At 39.6% G+C, this 22197-nt stretch overlaps 1 protein-coding gene across 2 annotated transcripts in view; it reads left to right on the forward strand.

Annotated features, from left to right (window-relative positions):
* Nucleotides 1-22197, forward strand: part of LOC125242999 (inactive phospholipase C-like protein 2) — a 68541-nt gene that overhangs the window by 38468 nt on the left and 7876 nt on the right. For both annotated transcript variants that reach the window (XM_048152176.1, XM_048152177.1), the window contains one exon: nucleotides 4786-4861. In XM_048152176.1, the coding sequence (XP_048008133.1) occupies nucleotides 4786-4861 (76 nt within the window). The remainder of the gene's footprint in view (nucleotides 1-4785; nucleotides 4862-22197) is intronic.

The raw sequence follows: 22197 nt of genomic DNA on the forward strand, positions 1-22197 counted from the left end.
TATAGAAATGTACTTTTTTTCACCTGGGTATACATCTGTATTTGTGTCAGAAAACAACAAATGAATAAAAATATATAATCATAAGCTGACCAATAAATAAATGAATAAACTAGGTGTGTATATATTTCAGCGGCAAAAAAGTATGCCAGCCTAATTCTTGAAAAAAACTTTGCACAGTAATTTTATAAAATCCAAATGTTAACAAAAAGTTTAAAATTACTATTTGTATTCTTATAAAAAAATAGATTAGATTTATATTTATATGTATAGAATTATATGTATTTATATTAATGTAGGATTAAAAGACATTTATTTTAAATGTATTGTGCAGCTTTTTAATGGGGCAACAAGCTATAGATATGACAGAACAAAATAGGCTATTAATAATCTTTCAGTTCGCAAAAATTTTTTCGCAAAAAAAAAATAATAATATGAAACGCTTCAAAACAGCAGCACAAACCGGTAATGCGCATCCCGGGTGCAAAATGATGCGCTTGAAGCAATATGGAGTCACAGGAGTTGCGCTGCGCATTGAAAAGTTAACGACACAAAGAGAATCCCTGTGTATATCTGACTGCATCTAACAGTTTATGACATCGTTTAGATCCACAATCCACAGTCCTTTATCTACATATCAAGTATTATAATTGGAATATATCATATTGGAGAGTTTTACCAAAGTCCCTTTAAGACAAGTCATCACTCGGCGGTTATCTTTGAAACGCCTCTCGGGCATCCAAGTGCAGCTCCTGTCTCTTTGAATGGTGAAACATCAAATTCTCCAAAGCTGTTTGCCAAGCTTTCGATTAAATTTAGTATTTGAAATCACCAATGAAATCTGACAACAACTGTCTCATAATTTTTTTTTTCCAAACGCTCGAATCATGACAAAAAAAAAAACTGTATTTTTCAGGCTGGATCAAGCTAATGCGCATGCGCAGACCTAAATGTGCGTCTCTTGTGCCTAATTTCGGAGGCGCGCGTCTGACTGTTTCTATAGAAACTAGTGCTTCTAACGGCCGCTGCAGTGACGCGATGACTTTACCAGTCGGCGATTGGCTCTTATTTTGAAGGCGGGACTTATTCCGCCATATTGCGCGTTACACTTTCTCCCATTCAAAACAATACGAGTGACGCGTCTTGTGTTATTCTATAAGCTGTGTCTCATTTAATTTAATTTCAAAGGCTGCATCCTCAAGAGGACGAATCCTGTGAAGGATGCGGTATATGGAGTGTCCTTAGCCAGAATTAAACGAGACCTCCTTCTTAGGACACACAGGCAGGAAAGGAAACAGGAAGTATATCGTTGCTATGCCAACGCGTTCACGGCAGCCTCGTTGCGCTCTCAGCAAATGAATGAAAATTATTAATTAATTTGTATGTAATTTGAAAATAAAATGTATTTACTTGTTTTATTTTGGTTAATGCTTGAGGAGCTGGCTTATGTACAACATCTGTTACAGAGACAAAAGAGGAGGATATTAGGAAGAACAAAGTTTAAAACAAGCATGAAACTACTTACATTTAAACACATCTTCGCTTGTATGTACATTTGATGAAGCCGCCATTTATTTATTTATTTATTTTTTTCAAATAAACGATGGTTGTTAACAGCGACGCAAAGAATTGTGGGCTATCTGCAGCAGCAAAGGATACACCTCATGCATCCTCCGAATTCCTGTGAAAGGACGCATTCCAAGGTCGCATTCGGAGAGTCCTACTTACTTTTCTGAAACGAAAAAGCCTCAATGACGTATGAAACCTTCGAATGCGACCTCCGGAGGATGCAACCTTCGAAATGAGAAACAGCTATAGTCTTTGGTTTTACCGTGCTGACTGTCGTTACCGAACGCGACGCACTGTTTGAGTGCTGAACAGAGAATGATTGACAGCTGCAGCGGAGAGAAGGACAAGTTTACGTGAACTTAAAAGTTAACGATGTACATATTCTTCTGTCTCTCACATGAAGCTATGGAATGGCTTCATTGGACTTTGAATATAGTGCACGAAAACTTAATTGGGGCTAGTATATTTCTTTAGCTCTATTACTCCCACTTTTGCCGTATAAAAGAGCGCAATTTTCAGACGTTATTTAAATATCATTTCGTTTCTTTTTGAGACTGTGGCAGGACAAATTAGAATGTGTCTAATTAAGTCTAGTTAAAGGTGCTCTAAGTGATGTCACGCGTTTTTAGGCCAAAAAATTTTTTGTCACATACAGCAAACATCTCCTCACTATCCGCTAGCTGCCTGTCCCCTGAACACACTGTAAAAAAACGCGGTCTCTGTAGTCGCCACAAGCTCCAAAAACGGCAATAAAAACAAACTGGTGCAGCCTGGACCACGAATCATAATAAACACGCTCCAGCCAATAACCGACAAGAATGATTTTAAATGCGCGTTCATGACTGTTTCAGGAAGCACGGAGGGGAGGGGGAGGAGGAGGAGGAGGGAGGGTCTAGCTAGCCTCTGTTTTGTTTGACAACACTTCGAACGTCAACAGGAAGTTACTCCACCCAGGATCACTTAGAGCACCTTTAATATGGGAAACACTGTTAGAATGATTTCTGAAGGATCATGTGACTCTGAAGACTGGAGTAATGATGCTGATAATTCAGCTTTGATCACTGAAATAAATTATATTTAACAATACATTCACATAAAAAACAGCTATTTTAAACTGTAATAATATTTCAAAATTTTTACTGTATTTTTAAATTCAGCCTTAGTGAGGCTTCTTTAAAAACATAATCTTACTGACACCAACATCTTGAAAGTTACTGTAAATCATAAAATATATATTGTGATATTTATGTATTTGCTCTGAAATGACTTGAATGAAGGCTGTTAGTTTTTAATAAATGATCAAACAGCTGTTGTTACCTAATAGATTCAAAATGTTTAATGCAGGAAGTTTCAACAATCAAGGCATGACTTCACATTTCCCAGCCTGTTGTATTTTTTAAAGGTGGGAACTCTGTTTTTATGATACGAGCCAGCATTTCAAGAGTCTAAAGGTCAGAATGAGCGTATGCATAATCTGCATAGATAAACTTAAACAGAGACTGGAGACTATGCTAGTAAATCATAACACAGGTCATTTACATAGAGAAGTATTAAATATAAAGTAGCAAAAACACTTATTAGCATAATTAAAATTGTGATTACTTCTAAGGGTCAGAGAGAGTGCAGAGTGGACATGTAAACCGCATCACTAGACTTTAGACTTTAGACCCTTTAGTAAATGCAACTTTTCTTTCTCTTTCTTGGCAGCATGTTGAGTTTCACAAGGAAAGTTTGTTGATCTAGACTATGGCTTTATGATGTGGTTTGGTGCAGGATCTGGAGCCGCTGGCCCTGTGCTGAGATGTCCGTCTGAATTAGTTTGAGCGCGTGTCTGAATACTCTGGCGTAATTAATTGTAGGAATTCGCTCACCTCATTAGAAGGGTGCGGGTTCAGGCTCAACAAAAGAGCATATCTATTACATAATCTGCCCCAGTTCCTGTCCTGCTATGACTTTCCTCATTAATTCAACAGCCGTCTACTTCCTCTTTTGCATTGTAGCTACTAATCTTAAGTTGAAGCACATGGCTTAAAATAGATGTTTTTCCTGCAGGCTTCATCAGGCCAGTAGTTCATATTTTTCCTTGCCTTGGGAAAAAAACCCATTTGTTTTTATTACATTATTTTTATTGTGTGGGTGGGGTGTTTTTATATATATATATATATATATATATATATATATATATATATATATATATATATATATATATATATTTAATTATTTTTATATATCATTATATATGTCATTACAAATATATAACTTTTATAAGAGTAACGTTTTTTTTTATAAGTTCTTAATTTGCATATATTTATTTTATTTTATTTTATTTTATTTATTTTATTTATTTTATTTTATTTTATTTTATTTTACAGTGACTTGAATGTTTTTATGTTTCGTATGACCTCTGATATAATTTGTAATATATCCTTAAATTATACAGCTACTATATGACCCATATTCAGGAATAAATTCATAAACAAAAGGTCTTCCTGCCATTTATACAAAAATAGTACAGAATTTTAATTTATTTAATTTATAATTTATTTTATTTTAAAATGTATTTTTTTGGTATCTTTTTTTATTTTTTAATTGTATCTTATTTTATTTTATTTTTTATGTATTTATTTATTATTTATTGTTCTGGTGATTATAATGTATTTGTTACATTTCATATGACCTCTGATAATATTTTTAATATCTTTCATAGCAACTATATGACCCATATTCAGCCATAAATTCATAAACACAAAATATCTTCCTGCCATTTATACAAAAGTAGTACAGAATACTAATTTGTTTTATTTTCATTTTTAATTGTATTATTTTGTTGCTATCTGTTTGTTTTAATTTTTTTTGTATGGCTGGAATGTATTTGTTATGCTTTGAATGACCTTTGTAATAATACTTATTTATATTTATAATAATATAATATTTATGCAGCTACCATGACCCATATTCAGGCATACATCCATGTCTTCCTGACATTTATACAAAAGTAGAATAGAATTTATTTTAATTTTTATTATTTTATTACTACCTATATAATTTTATTTTAATTTAATTTTGCTTTTTTATTTTATTTTTAGAATGCGTCAGTTGTATTTTGCATGACCTCTGAATGTACACGGGTCATCAGGCCACTACAAATGAGCTGTCATCAGATTGTGACCGTAACCGCACAGATGCTCATTACGTGACCTCTTTTTCCTGTGTTCACAGATGATCCAGACCAGCCGAACGCTGCTGGAGAACTCTGACAGCGTGTACGAGCGAATACTGCAAGTCCAGAAAGCAGGTAAGAATGAAAAACCTTAAGAGAGAATGAAATCAAAGACAAGGAGAGCGAGAGAAAGAGAAAAACACAGTGTTCCACTAGGGAGGGATGTTTCTTGGAACACAGCCGATCGACGTGTCCCTTCGATCGCACTTCCCTCTGAAATAGAGTGCGGAAAACACAAGTGTGTTCATACTAAAAAAGCTCAAAGAGAAACAACTAATTATGCCACGGTGTGTTGTATAAGGCTCATTGTGCATGCTTTTCTCTTCACCTGTGTGATGCCTTTCAAACACCGTTCAAGTGGGGTTTTTTGACTCTCAATAGTGTCATTCGCTCTCTGTTCTCTAATTAACAGGGCACTAAAAGGGTAAACATATATGGCCTATCAAAGCCCTGCAATCAATGCTGACGCCAACAGAAGATCAAGCTCAATTGCATGTGCTCTGAAATGAAAGAGAACGACCAAATGCAGAAGAAAGGCGGCGTCTGTTTTATCAAGCATTCATGCAATTTTAAGGTGCATCTGTGGCCTTTTGAAATTGCATTGATTTTTCTTTTTTGAAGTGCACAATGTAGTATTCAGCGAGCGACGTGGCTTCATCTTTAGCTTCATTTCTGATCTCACAAATCAAATCAGATCAAAATTTACAGACAAAATTAAATATACCCAGGCAAATGATACCATTTCAAGTTTTGCTTTTTATCAGATGTGACAAAGCACAAAGTGGTGCGTCATTCCTGCTGTGATTCCTCATTTCCCCCATCGCCCTTTATCTGTTTATGTGCTAATGTGTTCATAAAACCTTCCAATGCGGAGTGGAAACATTGATAATCATTTTCAGGTTTTTTTTGCATCTTGGGTTTGTTGCTGGGAGACAGTGATTGGCAGGTGATCGATGCGGAAGGCTGGCAGTGTGCTTCATTGATCGTAGCTGATGGAATCTTGGCACAGGAAGCTGTTAGACTTCATTATATGTTCTCTGGATGAGCAATTATCACAACCCAAATGCACACACACTACCATTTGTTTTGTCAAGCCAACACTGAATCATTGCTTCAATACCACGTGTCGTTTCCTGTACTGTTTGGCTTCAATAATGGGCAAATAAATCTTGATGCACAGCAGTAATTGATGCTTGTTAAATGTGAAGTATGTACTGTAGTTTCTGCGATACTAGTGGCACCTAGTGGAATTACACTAATAAAGCATATTTTGCAAACTCCCCTTTCACACTTTGTGCCTTCTCCAACTCAAACATCACAACTACAGCTCTTATGGGTACTTGTGAAGGCATGTCTCAACAGGTAAAAGTACTTTCAATAAAAGGTACATTTAGCTGTTTTGCTATGTGTAAGCAATTGAGTTGGCTAACCTCCGTCTAGAGTGAACGCGAGCGTCTTGTTTATAAAAAACCCATCCAACATTCCTTAACGCATAACGCGTCAGTCATGGTCTGACAGCGGCTAAACACCCTCTGACTCCCCCTGCTACAGTAGCCACGCCCCAAACCCTTCACCTGCTACAGTAGCCACGCCCCAAGCTCTTTGCCTGCTACAATAGCCACGCCCCAAACTCTCCACCTGCTACAGTAGCCACGCCCCAAACTCTTAGCCTGCTACAGTAGTCACGCCCCAAACCCTTCACCTGCTACAGTAGCCACACCCCAAACTCTCCACCTGCTACAGTAGCCACGCCCCAAACTCTCCACCTAATACATCAGCACCGCCCCAAACTCTCAGCCTTCTACAGTAGACACGCCCCAAACTCTCCACCTGCTACAGTAGCCACACCCCAAACTCTCACCTGCTACAGTAGCCACGCCCCAAACTCTCCACCTGCTACAGTAGCCACGCCCCAAACTCTCAGCCTGCTACAGTAGCCACGCCCCAAACCCTTCACCTGCTACAGTAGCCACGCCCCAAGCTTTTTGCCTGCTACAATAGCCACGTCCCAAACTCTCCACCTGTTACAGTAGCCACGCCCCAAACCCTTCACCTGCTACAGTAGCCACACCCCAAACTCTCCACCTGCTACAGTAGCCACGCCCCAAACTCTCCACCTAATACATCAGCACCGCCCCAAACTCTCAGCCTTCTACAGTAGACACGCCCCAAACTCTCCACCTGCTACAGTAACCACACCCCAAACTCTCCACCTGCTACAGTAGCCACGACCCAAACTCTCCACCTGCTACAGTAGCCACGCCCCAAACTCTCAGCCTGCTACAGTAGCCACGCCCCAAACCTTCACCTGCTACAGTAGCCACGCCCCAAGCTCTTTGCCTGCTACAATAGCCACGCCCCAAACTCTCCACCTGCTACAGTAGCCACGCCCCAAACTCTTAGCCTGCTACAGTAGTCACGCCCCAAACCCTTCACCTGCTACAGTAGCCACGCCCCAAACTCTCCACCTAATACATCAGCACCGCCCCAAACTCTCAGCCTTCTACAGTAGACACGCCCCAAACTCTCCACCTGCTACAGTAGCCACACCCCAAACTCTCCACCTGCTACAGTAGCCACGCCCCAAACTCTCAGCCTGCTACAGTAGCCACGCCCCAAACCCTTCACCTGCTACAGTAGCCACGCCCCAAGCTCTTGCCTGCTACAATAGCCACCCCAAACTCTCCACCTGCTACAGTAGCCACGCCCCAAACTCTTAGCCTGCTACAGTAGCCACGCCCCAAACCTTCACCTGCTACAGTAGCCACACCCCAAACTCTCCACCTGCTACAGTAGCCACGCCCCAAACTCTCCACCTAATACAGTCAGCACCGCCCCAAACTCTCAGCCTTCTACAGTAGACACGCCCCAAACTCTCCACCTGCTACAGTAGCCACACCCCAAACTCTCCACCTGCTACAGTAGCCACGCCCCAAACTCTCAGCCTGCTACAGTAGCCACGCCCCAAACCCTCCACCTGCTACAGTAGCCACGCCCCAACTCTTTGCCTGCTACAATAGCCACGCCCCAAACTCTCCACCTGCTACAGTAGCCACGCCCAAACTCTCAGCCTGCTACAGTAGCCACGCCCCAAACCTTCACCTGCTACAGTAGCCACGCCCCAAACTCTCCACCTAATACTCAGCACCGCCCCAAACTCTCAGCCTTCTACAGTAGACACGCCCCAAACTCTCAGCCTGCTACAGTAGCCACGCCCAAACTCTCCACCTAATACATCAGCACCGCCCCAAACTCTCAGCCTGCTACAGTAGCCACGCCCCAATCCCTCCACCTGCTACAGTAGCCACACCCCAAACTCTCCACCTGCTACAGTAGCCACGCCCCAAACTCTCAGCCTGCTACAGTAGCCACGCCCCAATCCCTCCACCTGCTACAGTAGCCACATCCCAAACTCTCCACCTGTTACAGTAGCCATGCCCCAAACTCTCCACCTGCTACAGTAGCAATGCCCCAAACTCTCAGCCTGCTACAGTAGCCACGCCCCAAACCCTTCACCTGCTACAGTAGCCACACCCCAAACCCTCCACCTGCTACAGTAGCCACGCCCCAAACTCTCCACCTAATACATCAGCACGCCCCAAACTCTCAGCCTGCTACAGTAGCCACGCCCCAAACTCTCCACCTGCTACAGTAGCCACACCCCAAACTCTCCACCTGCTACAGTAGCCACGCCCCAAACTCTCCACCTGCTACAGTAGCCATGCCCCAAACTCTCAGCCTGCTACAGTAGCCACGCCCCAAACCTTCAGCCTGCTACAGTAGCCACACCCCAAACCCTCCAGCCTGCTACAGTAGCCACGCCCCAGCTCTTGCCCCAATAGCCACGCCCCAAACTCTCAGCCTGCTACAGTAGCCACACCCCAAACTCTCAGCCTTCTACAGTAGACACCCCAAACTCTCCACCTGCTACAGTAGCCACGCCCCAAACTCTCCACCTGCTACAGTAGCCACGCCCCAAACCCTTCAGCCTGCTACAGTAGCCACACCCAAACTCTCAGCCTGCTACAGTAGCCACGCCCCAAACTCTCCACCTGCTACAGTAGCCACACCCCAAACTCTCCACCTGCTACAGTAGCCACGCCCCAAACTCTCCACCTGCTACAGTAGCCACACCCCAAACTCTCAGCCTGCTACAGTAGCCACGCCCCAAACTCTCCACCTGCTACAGTAGCCACACCCCAAACTCTCCACCTGCTACAGTAGCCACGCCCCAAACTCTCCACCTGCTACAGTAGCCACGCCCCAAACTCTCAGCCTGCTACAGTAGCCACGCCCCAAACTCTCAGCCTGCTACAGTAGCCACACCCCAAACTCTCCACCTGCTACAGTAGCCACACCCCAAAATCTCCATCTACTACAGTAGCCACGCCCCAAACTCTCTGCCTGTTACAGTAGCCACACCCCAAACTCTCAGCCTGCTACAGTAGCCACACCCCAAACTCTCCACCTGCTACAGTAGCCACGCCCCAAACTCTCAGCCTGCTACAGTAGCCACGCCCCAAACTCTCCACCTGCTACAGTAGCCACGCCCCAAACTCTCAGCCTGCTACAGTAGCCACACCCCAAACTCTCAGCCTGTTACAGTAGCCACACCCCAAACTCTCAGCCTGCTACAATAGCCACGCCCCAAACTCTCCATCTACTACAGTAGCCACGCCCCAAACTCTCAGCCTGTTACAGTAGCCACACCCCAAACTCTCCACCTGCTACAGTAGCCACGCCCCAAACTCTCCACCTGTTACAGTAGCCACGCCCCAAACTCTCAGCCTGTTACAGTAGCCACGCCCCAAACTCTCCACCTGTTACAGTAGCCACGCCCCAAACTCTCCACCTGCTACAGTAGCCACGCCCCAAACTCTCCACCTGCTACAGTAGCCACGCCCCAAACTCTCCACCTGCTACAGGAGCCACGCCCCAAACTCTCCACCTGCTACAGTAGCCACGCCCCAAAACTCATAATAATAGTCAATGAACAATAATTAGGTTAAGAGAATGTTAAAATCTTCACCTTTACTTCACTATTACTGTTGCTCATACTTAGAATTAAGAGTTTGTTTAAATTCTTAACTCTTTGAGTAGTAAATGTTCCTAAATCATACTGCTTGTCAAGGAAAGGCTTGCTGTTACTTTTCTAAGTGATCAGACTTATGACACCACTCACGCTTCCTTCAGAAAATGTATGTTCATCATAAAACTATCTCTCAGCCACTTCCTACTTTGATTTCTTCTGCTTAACACTCAAATTTTTCACCACTGTTAATGCAATTTAATATCCTGTGTTAGAAGTGAGCCAAAACCACAAAGATGTTATTGATTTCCAGAGTCTGTGGCCACATCAAATATTCATCGTCTTTTGTCCCAGTACAAGCGCACAGAGAACGGCTTTGTCTAATCTGCAGTAAACACCGTAAATCAATCTCTGTGGTTTCTTTCCTCTCTTAAGAAGCCCATCTCTGCCTGGCTCATTGTTAAATGTGGTTGAATGGCCCACCGGCAGTAGCTTTACTTCATTTGAGGTGTGGCGTATCGGAGGACAGAGATGGACTGATGGAGCTGTATGCTGAGCTCAAGCTGCTAACTGTGAATAGGAAAAGTGGGTCAATACTTGTCCATTCCCCCATGGAATCCAGTGGAAAACTCCGGCATCGACAGGCTTGTATAATCAAAACTGGCTACTGCAAAAGACATAGCAGGTATTGATCTATAGGCAGAGTAAATAACAGTAACAGTGCCGGCCAGTGCTCTAATTGTCTAAGAGACCTGTGGAGGACATACTTTTGCTGTAAATATTTGAAAATTTGTGCACTAACAATCACCCTGATGCCAGTGGGAGTTGATGCTTGTGAGGAGGCTGTGGTTATGTGCTTTGGATTTGACATGCATGACCAAGATAGTGCTTTGCTGCAACTCCTCTCTTCCCAGTCTGTCAGTAATGCTCTACCATTCCCTTTTAATTTGAATGAATTAGCATTCCATTTTAGATAAAACAATAATTTTTGCCTCCATAATGGTGTAGTTACGACTTCTTCCTGTAGGGGATAATGACTGGCCCCCTGAGTGGACCAGATTGGGTGGTATGGTGGAGAGTTTGATTTGAAATCATGGAAATAAGTTTTCACAAAATTAATTGGAAATTAATTTAGTTGCATTTTGTGATGAGAGGACATTTTATGCACTTTTCAAAGTCTTGATTTGTTTTTGGGCTGTACTAGAATAGGTTTTCATGATTGAATTTTTAATTTTTCCCGTATTCTCCATTGTTGCAGCTCCTCTTTTCCCAGTCTGTCAGTAACGCTCTGTTTAGTTCCAGTCTCTATGAAGCCCCTCCTTCTGAAAAGCACAATGCGCTCTGATTGGTCGTTTGGAGCAGTGTGTTGTGATTGGTCAAGCGCTTTGAGCATGCTTGGGAAATGTCCCGCCCCTTACCATAACCACCAGTTTCAACACACTACTAACTAACTCAACCAGGCCCGGCCCCTTTATTCTGCATATTAATTATTTAAATTAGGAATATTGTGACGTGAGAAAACTCAAGACTACAATAAAGGCATTTCATGGAGTTCAATAACAGTGCACACTAATAAAAAGAACAGAATGGAACAGAATGCAGGGTCTCAACTTGACACGCCATATTACTAAATATTTTGAAAATACAGGGTCAAAAGTTGCATGCTTATTAAGATGATTATGATAATCTGCAGGACGAGCAGAGAGAGTTTTTCTAAGTGTTTTTTAATTGAGTTGGCCAGTGAGTCTTCACATACAGTAATGACAAATCATGATGCATTATGTTTTGAATTTGCTGTTTTTGTTTTTATTTGCAGCAGGGTTGAATATGCAATTTGCTGAAAAAAAAACTGCACTGCAAAATATACCATTGCATTGCAGAAGTAAGCTATTTTCTGTGAATGTGCGAGACTTGAGATTCATTAGCCACTACAGGTAAATAACCAGAAGAATAACAAAGTGAAGTAAACTATTTGTACCACAAACCAGTGTGTTCATGATTACGATAATAATATGATAATAAACACCAGTTGGCAGCATAAAAAGCTTTTTTCGGACAGCTAAAATAACTGGAAGCAGATGAGACCAGAAGATTCACACATTCAAGTCTTATGTTAAAAAATAATGGGTATTAGAGCTGCACGATTCTGGATAAATTGAGAATCACATTTTTTTTGTTTCAAACTGATTCTGAATAGGCAGCTAAACAAAATAACATGTAATTACTACAGGTTCTGATCAGTGGTGTAGTCTATTTTTTTTTTGTAGTGAATATACAGTTTTTTCCCTCCCAGCCTCATACTCGTCCGTCCCAGAGCGACATCCCATAAGCACCGCCACACTCAATAATGCATATAGTTTGTATCTGATCTAGGCTTCATGTAATTGAGAGCATTCTGAAAGACTGCTTATGTGTGTGTTATCAACATGTCAATTTATTATAAGCAACAAAAGACTTTGACAGCCAAAAGCATTTACAGCTGGAGATCTTGACTGATTTGCTACTGCTTAGTGTCAATCACCATCTAACTCAGCCAGTTAAGATTTACATTTAGCCTAGATGTTATATGAATATGATCTCTGGATAATAGGTTTTATCAGAGTATTTTAAGAGTTGCAACTATTATTAACAATAAAAGTTGAAGCTTATCAGTATGTCACAATATCACCCTGTTTGGACTTTTTCTGTTTTGCACCATTTCCTGCCAGTCTGTCATCATAGCATTGTGCATTTCACTTATTCAGTTATTTTGGATATACTGTAAATCAGGTACAGTACATGGCCAATTTTCTCAAGAAAAAAAATCTCAACTAATGCTGTATGGGAATCATTTGGTACTACATTAATATTAAAGGTTGAAATGAACTGATTTGTATACAAACTTAAGGGAATTTTTAAAATAATGAAGTATAGGCCTACTAACTTTAAAATTATTTATACTCCAATTTGTCTTTTGAAATATTGACTTTTTAATGGTGGCTGTCAACTTGACGGATTTATTCAAACATGCATTATATACACTATTGAAGAAAATTAAAAATTATAATTACTATGTAAGATGGTGCATATATTTAGCTAAATGCTCATTTTTCTAGCTGACTAACGAGTTTATGGTCACTGAATGTTAGTTCCGAGGTAGGCCTAAATGTGATGTTACGTTGCAATGTTTACAAGCTGTTTTATTAATGTCTTTCCGCGGTTAAAACGCTGATTGAGCGATTAAATGAGACATGATATGGATTCCGGTAAGTTGTACTGTATCTTTCAACATACCTTCAGATGTTCATGCATGTTTATTTCATGCTGTAACTGGAATTAAAACGAAGGAGAGGATTAGTTCACATGTGCTTCACGCTGCCACTTCTCTTGAACTGAGATGCTACAGCGATCTGTCACGCCACATTAAACAGCGCCAAAACGGTATTTGTTTATTTATTACACGGCTCTCTGGAATACTTGATTCTGATTGGTCAATCGTGCTATCCATCGATTTGTTATTCCCTGATAACAACCACTAAAAACAGATAACATCCAGGTAACTGAAGTCAGAAGTCTATACACTCATTTTGTGACTTATTTTGTTCACTGTAATGGATTATAAGATAATAAACAGGTCTCCATAATTATTTATGTGGTGAAATGCCATGTAATAAGTGCTGTGACTGTACCGTATCCCTTAAATGTCTGTCTAGTTTGAACTTGCCATGCTAGAAGCAAGTAAAAAGGAAAAAAGACTCACAATCACGAGAGACAAGAGAATGATTAAAGTCAGACGTAACTGAAACACAGCTGTCATCACTGGTAGACGATTTGGAGAAAGGAAGGCATGATGACATCAACTGATTTACGGAGAAAAATTGATGCATGTGAAGCAGTAACTCGTGACTTTGTGAAAATAATCTTTGAAAGATTAACTGGCATTGATGGAGATTGATGCAGAACGTGAAAGGTCATCTACGTGCACTTTCCAGATACGGTTCCATTGCTGCAAACTCAAGTATCTCCCACCGCTCCTCGTCATCATACCTTGCATCAAAACGGGTTGATGCAGCTGCAGAATTAGCGGCAAGAGAAGCTGAATATAAGATAGCACAAGAGGAAAGAAAGCAAAAAGAAAGGATAAAGGCTCTAGAGGAGCAACATAAGAAAGAAATAGAAATACATAAAACTGAGCTAGAACGTCTGCAAGCTGAAAAGGATGTAAAGGCAGCCTCAGACAGAGAGATAAAACAGATGGATGATGCTCAGCCAATCAAGAGAGAACAGGTGAACCCAAATTATACACCGCAACCCCCTGCACCACCCCTGTGTAACTCATCCATGTTGTCAGAGCCCCCCATTGTCACTCAGCTTGCAAAGCCTGTGCAGGACATGTATAATAATAATGATGAATAGACTTCCTACCCCAGAGCCATTAGTATTCAATTGTGAACCAATTCACTTTATTGAATGGAAATACACTTTCATGTCACTAATTGACCAAAAGGGCATCTCTGCTGCAGATAAACTGTACTACTTAAAAAGGTATGCGAGTGGTCCGGCTCGTAAATGGCTTGAGGGAACTTCCTAGAACTTACCAAGATGCTTGGGAAAGGCTCAACCAACGATATGGTCAGACATTTGTTATTCAGAGAGCATATAGAGAGAAACTGTCCTGCTGGCCAAAAATACACTCAAAGGATGCTGAAGGATTGAGAAACTTTGCAGATTTTGTAAATGCATGCATGCGTGCCATGCCTCATGTAAAAGGATTGGAAATACTAAACGACTGCGATGAAAATCAAAAATTGTTACAAAAACTACCCGAATGGACAGTGAATGGAGGGCGAAGACTTTCCCAGCTTCAATGATTTCGCTACATTCCCGTCCCTAGAGGCAAAAGTTGCCTGTAACCCAGTAACTTCCATCCATGTGATTCGCTCTCTTGAAGCAACTAATGATAAAAGAAATCTAAAGGACATCAAAAAGAATAAGGCAAGTGCTATGGAAGCCTGTTTCCGCCACTAAAAAAAAAAAAAAAGATGAATTGCAACTTTTTATCTCAGAATTCTGACTTTTTATCACGCAATTGCGACTTTATATCTCAGAATTCTGACTTTATAACTCGCAATTGCGACTTTATATCTCAGAATTCTGACTTTATATCACGCAATTGCGACTTTATATCTCAGAATTCTGACTTTTTATCACGCAATTGCGACTTTATATCTCGCAATTTTGACTTTATATCACGCAATTGCGACTTTATATCTCGCAATTCTGACTTTATATCACGCAATTGCGACTTTATATCTCGCAATTTTGACTTTATATCACGCAATTGCGACTTTATATCTCGCAATTCTGACTTTATATCACGCAATTGCGACTTTATATCTCGCAATTTTGACTTTATATCACGCAATTGCGACTTTATATCTCGCAATTCTGACTTTATCACGCAATTGCGACTTTATATCTCGCAATTCTGACTTTATAACTCGCAATTGCGACTTTCTATCTCAGAATTCTGACTTTATAACTCGCAATTGCGACTTTCTATCTCAGAATTCTGACTTTATAACTCGCAATTGCGACTTTATATCTCAGAATTCTGACTTTATAACTCGCAATTGCGACTTTCTATCTCAGAATTCTGACTTTATAACTCGCAATTGCGACTTTATATCTCAGAATTCTGACTTTATATCACGCAATTGCGACTTTATATCTCAGAATTCTGACTTTTTATCACGCAATTGCGACTTTATATCTCAGAATTCTGACTTTATATCACGCAATTGCGACTTTATATCTCGCAATTCTGACTTTATATCACGCAATTGCGACTTTATATCTCGCAATTCTGACTTTATAACTCGCAATTGCGACTTTATATCTCAGAATTCTGACTTTATATCACGCAATTGCGACTTTATATCTCAGAATTCTGACTTTATAACTCGCAATTGCGACTTTATATCTCAGAATTCTGACTTTATAACTCGCAATTGCGACTTTATATCTCAGAATTCTGACTTTATAACTCGCAATTGCGACTTTATATCTCAGAATTCTGACTTTATATCTCGCAATTGCGACTATATCTCAGAATTCTGACTTTATAACTCGCAATTGTGAGATATAAACACGCAATTGCGAGTTAAAAAGTCAGAATTCTGAGATAAAAAGTCGCAATTCATCTTTTTTTTATTGGCTTTTTTTTTTCACACCAGCTTCACAAATGTCCATACTTCATGAAAATGTCTCTGGAAGATAGAAGGACATATGTTAAAGACAATAAATTGGCTGCAAAAGGACTGTAGAGACCGCCTCACCTGTGACATTTGCACCAAAAGACACCCAACTTATCTTCATGATGAGAACTACAGTAAAGATCTGAAAAGACAAAGGCATGTGAACATGGACGATACAACACAGAATCGCACATCAGCGATGACACCCGCCATGTCACTTCATGTTGCCAGTGAAGAACAGTCTGTCAGTACCTCAATGATAGTTCCAGTGTGGGTGTGATCTGCTCCAAATCCATGCCAAGAAAAACTTGTATATGCAGTCTCATTTTATGCCGCTTCAGATTTGGTTTCTGTGCTGCCTTTTCCATGTAAAGGTGCCTATTGAACGTTTTCAGAGACTGTAAGCAATGATTTGTATTAATTGGACTTCAGACAGAACGTTAATGATGATTGCAGGGTTCGGTGAGTGAAGGGGCGCGCATAGGTCGAGAAGCGCAGCGCCGCAACTAGACTTGTGCCGATATTCGGTAATGCGATATATCACGATAATGAATATGCACGGTATTGTTATCGTGGGCATTTCAAAATACCGTAAATAATAATTTATTACCAATTATTAAAATTTTTATAATGCATATAGCCTACGAATACTTTCCCCATCAACCGTATAAAATGCACAACACCACTGTATTCTGCGTCAAAAGAACACACGCTCAGATGTAAACAAGCTCAATGTGCATGAGAAGCACATGGCGGAACAAGTGAAGGAGACGCGCTGAATGAAAGTGCACGTTCACTCTCTGACAACAGAGGGCGCTGATGGAACAGCAGAAATGCAGCGGTTACCCCGGAAACCCCATAAACAAAGCAACTGCGCTGGTGAAGTTTTTAAAATGCCTCAAACATATATTTTAATCTGGACTACAACATGCCCTAATGATTAGAAATGTTCTGATTATTTGTTATTGTTCAGTAAAACTTAAAGACAAACTGCTTCATTAGTTAACATGTTAATTTATTATTACCAAACTGACAATGAAAAATACTTATAAAGCATTAATTATTCTTAGTTGATGTTAATTTCTTAGTTACTGTTTAATGACATTACTAAAATCAAAAGAACTTTAAAATTTAATGGACCTGAGATAAAACTAACAATGATCAGTTGTGTTTCTTAACTAACATTAACAAAAAAATAATACTTTCTGTAACATATGTAGCTATTGCTCAATCTTAGTTAACGCAATAAATAATGAAACCTTATTGTAAAGTGTTTCCTGTTGTTCTTTATAGCCTAATTCTTTTGCACTTTAATCTGTTTGAAAATTTGACTTTTTGTGTATTGTATTTAAACATTCAGTTATTTTTGTTATTACAAAAAGAGTTCTTAAACCTCTAAACTATGACAACACTTTTTTTGCTAATTATTTCAACATCGTGATAATACCGTATACCGTAATAAAAGATTCAGCAATTAATCGCAACATGAAAATTTGATACCGTCACATGCCTAGCCGCAACCATGTCTTTAAAATTCGAACACATTGTTTTCTATGCTCACACTTTTTCCTTGTTTTTCTATGTAAATGCGCTAGACGCTAGATGTTACTTTCAAAAGGTGATTTGCTCTATTTTTATCTCTTCGGCAGACATCAGTGTTTATATCCGAACTATAAACTTTTACCCCAGTTCTTCTGTGATAATATGAATATTTGAAACTGAAATAACAATACTGTGTGGTTTAAAAGACGGTTTGTGAAGTAGTTTCATATATGACAACGGCTAGCTCTCTCTGGATCAGCAGCAGTGCCAACGCAAATTTGTTCCAGTGTGATTTTGTCAAAGGTTTAATAGACAGAGGTTAATCGTTGTCATTTAGGAATGAGATTGCGTGGGTGTTTGAATTGAGATTGCAATCTTTTAACGATTAATTGTGCAGCTCTAGTGGATGTGTAGGCTACATCGATGGCAATAATTCACCTAAAAATGAAAATTCTGTCATCATTTACTCGCTCTCATGTTGCTCTCTTTTGTCAACGCAAAAGAAGATGGTATCATTGAAATGTTTTAGTGCACTGCATCTTCAATCTATTTGTGCAAAAGTTTGTGCATCTAAAATGCTGTGAAAAAGGCAAGCTTAGTTAGTTTGCACCGCCAAAAAACAAGTTGCATGTTGCCACTGCAGTCATAGTGCATGAGGCATAGCTGTGCGGCGTGCCAGAGTTCAGGCATTTCTGAAAAATGAAGTCATTTAAAGTACATAAAAGGCTATGAAGTGATGAGCAGGTGCCTTAGAAGCACGCTGCCGCCCTCGCACGTGCATTCAGGGGCTGCGGCTTTCTTTCATGGTGTCTGCGCTGTGTCACAGAGCATGCCTTCACAGAGACGCTGAGCGTGTGGAATGACAGCCCGGGTTTTCCCGCTCAGCCTACAGTATGTTGCTAGGCAACCCCTGCCACGAAGAGCAGTCGGAGTGCCATTGGCCGCCTTCCTCGGCACGATCACGCATCATTAACCCGACAGCACCTCTCCTTACTTACCGCCCGTCAAATCCGAGGGGCTCGCAGACACGAGAGCCCACCACCGCTGAGGTTAACAGAGTGTGAAAGTAACGTCAGGAACGAATACAAATCATCTTGAAATATGCTCGCGCTATTCACTGTAATGGCTTCCCCCTCTTGAGCATTATTGCTCTATTTGTACCAAGTCAAATGCTGTCTCCCCTCAGGCTTGTGTGCTGCTTCATTGGCCAGCAATCTGCATCTAGAGACCGTCGTTTAAGCGCCTTTCAGTGAAGGTTTACAGCTGTGGGATCGTTTGCACAGCTGTATATAGAAGGATGACAGAAAGCACGTTTATGGGCGGTTTAGCTCTCACACACAGACAGAAACAGCACGGGGTTTGACAGGCATTCCCATTGATAGTCCTTTTTTGTAACGGTATCTATCCTGATTCCTCCTCCTCCTCATTTCTTAAGCGTGCATGCCAAGTTGCTGAACACCAAATGTGCAAGTTGATGCATGAAAATGCACTGCCATTTGCAATATTCTGATGTTTTTGCTGTTTAGTTTCAAGTGTTCCTGGGAAAGACCTGTTTTAATCTCTGAAAATGACCAAAAAACACCATAAAAGAGCAATAATATTAGTACAATTTCTTCTGATGCCTTATGATTTAATGCTTTAAAGTTTAAATTGCAGTCTGTTTCTCAGACAGTGTTATTTTAATATTATTTATACAATATTATTATAGTTTGAATTAGCTTCTATTTTTATATTTTCATAATATTTAATTTTTAGTAATTTTGTTGTGCGTTTTTGATATTTTCCTTAGGTTTTATATATTACTGTTTAGGTTTAATTTATTTCCCGTTAGTAATTTTAGTGTTTTAGCATATTTTGTAATTTTTGTTTAAAGTTTTTGTTTTATTACAATTAACAAAACTAGTTTGTTTTAGTTAACAATAGTGCTGTCAAATGATTAATTGCAATTAATTGCATCCAAAATAAAAGTTTGTTTACATAATATATGCGTGTACTATATATATGCATATATAAATACACACACATACATGTATAATATTTACAAATTATTATTTGTATATATATATATATATATATATATATATATATATATATATAATATTTTGTTAAATATATGCATGCATGTGTATCTATTTATATATGCATAATAAATATATACAGTACACACATATATTATGTAAACAAACTTTTATTTTGGATGCAATTAATCGCAATTAATTTTAATTTCGCTATTATTCGCTATTAACATATTTATTTATATAGCACTTTATACAATACAGATTGTTTCAAAGCAGCATCACATTAATAAACTGGAAAATAAGTGTTGCAAATATTGCAACAAAATTCAATTCAATTTCAGCTCTACAGAAGACAATAGTGTCGATATTCAGCTCAGTTCAGTTCATTGTTGATTCAGTTCAGTTCAATAACAGTGTCAAAGCTGCAAAGGACATACAGATCATATGGACTGCTTTATGATATAATTTTCATTTGTGGGTTATTGGTTCTTTTCAAATGCAAGTTCATCTTCATCATGTGATCATTGTTTCCTGACAGACTGATATAAGCTTGCACATCTTGAGTCCTGGAAGATTGAAACATTGCATTTTCACCTTGCCGTGTTTGTGTGCGGCCTGCATCTTATATGTGTCTTTTTATTTTAAAGCGGCCCTATTATGCTATTTTAAATGCTTCTAATTTTGTTTTGGAGTCTCCTACAATAAGTTTACATGCATGCTTGAATTTTCTCATAATATACATTGAATATCATCTCATTTCTCCAAGAGTCTGAAAACGGTTCGTCTCTCTAAACTCCTCCTCTCAGAGAGCTGCTTTGCTCTGATTGGTCAGACGGCCCAGTCTGTTGTGATTAGTCAACTGCTTAAAGCGGATGTCTAAAATGAAACGCCCATTACCATATATGGATTTCAGCTCTTCCTCAGCGCTTTATACACAGTGATACGAACAGTAACGATCATATCAATCTCATCAAAGTGGATTTGCTTTGGCAGCAGAAAACGGCGTCTTCTCGACATGAATAACAACACAAACCAAACTCTTCCAGTCTCAGAAACAGCTACAGTGTTTGTGGGCGGGGCAAAGCAGATGATGTTCGTAGGCAGCCAATGAAAACCATAGGCTGGCATTATGCAAATTTATTACGTAGGTAGTTTAGAGTCGATTCTTTCTTTTAGGAGACAATAACTTTATTTATCGAGCACTATCAATATCTGAAAAAGCATTTAAAGACACAGCACACCAAACTAAACTATCACCAAACACTGATGTGTTTCCTCTCCTCAGTGTCCGTTCTTCAGATCACTGCGAATGAAAGAAAGTTGAAGACAGAAACAGAACGGTGCGGCTCTCGGGTGACAAATCTCTTCTGTGTTCTTTGCCTTGATGTTAATGCAGTCTGAAAGGACTCCATGTCTGTCTGCTGCGCCCACGCTCGCATCTTCTCATCTCTGCTTCCTACCTTCTGTATTCCTCTCTTCCTCTTTCTGTATTGGGCACCTGTTTTCTGGTCACGTCACAAGCGTTTACCATCCTTGTTTGTGCCACACGGCTCAAGGATAAACGTGACGCTCGCAGTTTATACCACGACTCCCGTAACACAATGAGGTGATCTGCTGTATGTCACACAATAAGCCTCATCCTCACGTCTCCCACGAGGCTTTAATCCGAACCAGCAGAATAAACCTGCCTCGTGACAGGAAGTGAATGTGTTTGTTTGAACTGTGCGCCCACATCCCAGAGTTTCTTTGATCCTGGTAACTAAAGTTGTGAAAGTACAAAAGCTTGAAAGGCATGAGGGTTTTGTTGCTGGCCGGAGTTCAGATGACTCTCACACTGGACATCCTTATCGTTTATCCCAATGTTTGAGATGTGCATGCTCCAAAAACAGAAATTTGTACTCTTTTATGGCGATTTGGCCCATTTAGTCCGATCCAACAGATGAGCTCCTGTAGCTCAGATTGCTGAAGAAGTTAATGCTGGTTCTGATAGAAAGGTGTCAGAATACACAGAGCATCTCAGTTGATATAAAGTTTTATATATATATATGCAATGATTCTTTATCTCACAACTCAAATATTAATATATTAATAGACAGAAGTATTAATAATGTCTCTGATTTGAACTGCAGTTCAGAAAAATTCCATTGGAGTTGATATATTTTTGTCAACCAGTTCAAACCATTTGTTTAAATTATTTGACTTAAAACTCTGAAGGAAATTAACTTTAACATATATATTAAAATGATTGTAGCAAAATGTATGTAGGCATATATTGCATTTATTATGTTTTATATTTGTGTATATAAATGTAAATTAAATAAATATATTTTTTGCTCATGGATTTTTACCACCTTAGTTAAACATTTTATATATTCTTCATTACAGTGAGTGTTTGGATGAAGTTATGGTTTCTTAGATTTTTTTTTTTTAATTGCAAACTGCAAATATGGTGTACGGAAGAGGATTAGGGCCAAGCAATAATAAAAAAATAAAACCATCTCGAGATTAAAGTTGTTAAATTTCAAGAAAAAAGTCGAAATAAAATGTTGAGAATAAACTCGTTAAATTACGAGAAAAAACTTGTTA

Source organism: Megalobrama amblycephala, linkage group LG13, assembly GCF_018812025.1.
Source record: "Megalobrama amblycephala isolate DHTTF-2021 linkage group LG13, ASM1881202v1, whole genome shotgun sequence".
Lineage (NCBI taxonomy): Eukaryota > Metazoa > Chordata > Actinopteri > Cypriniformes > Xenocyprididae > Megalobrama > Megalobrama amblycephala.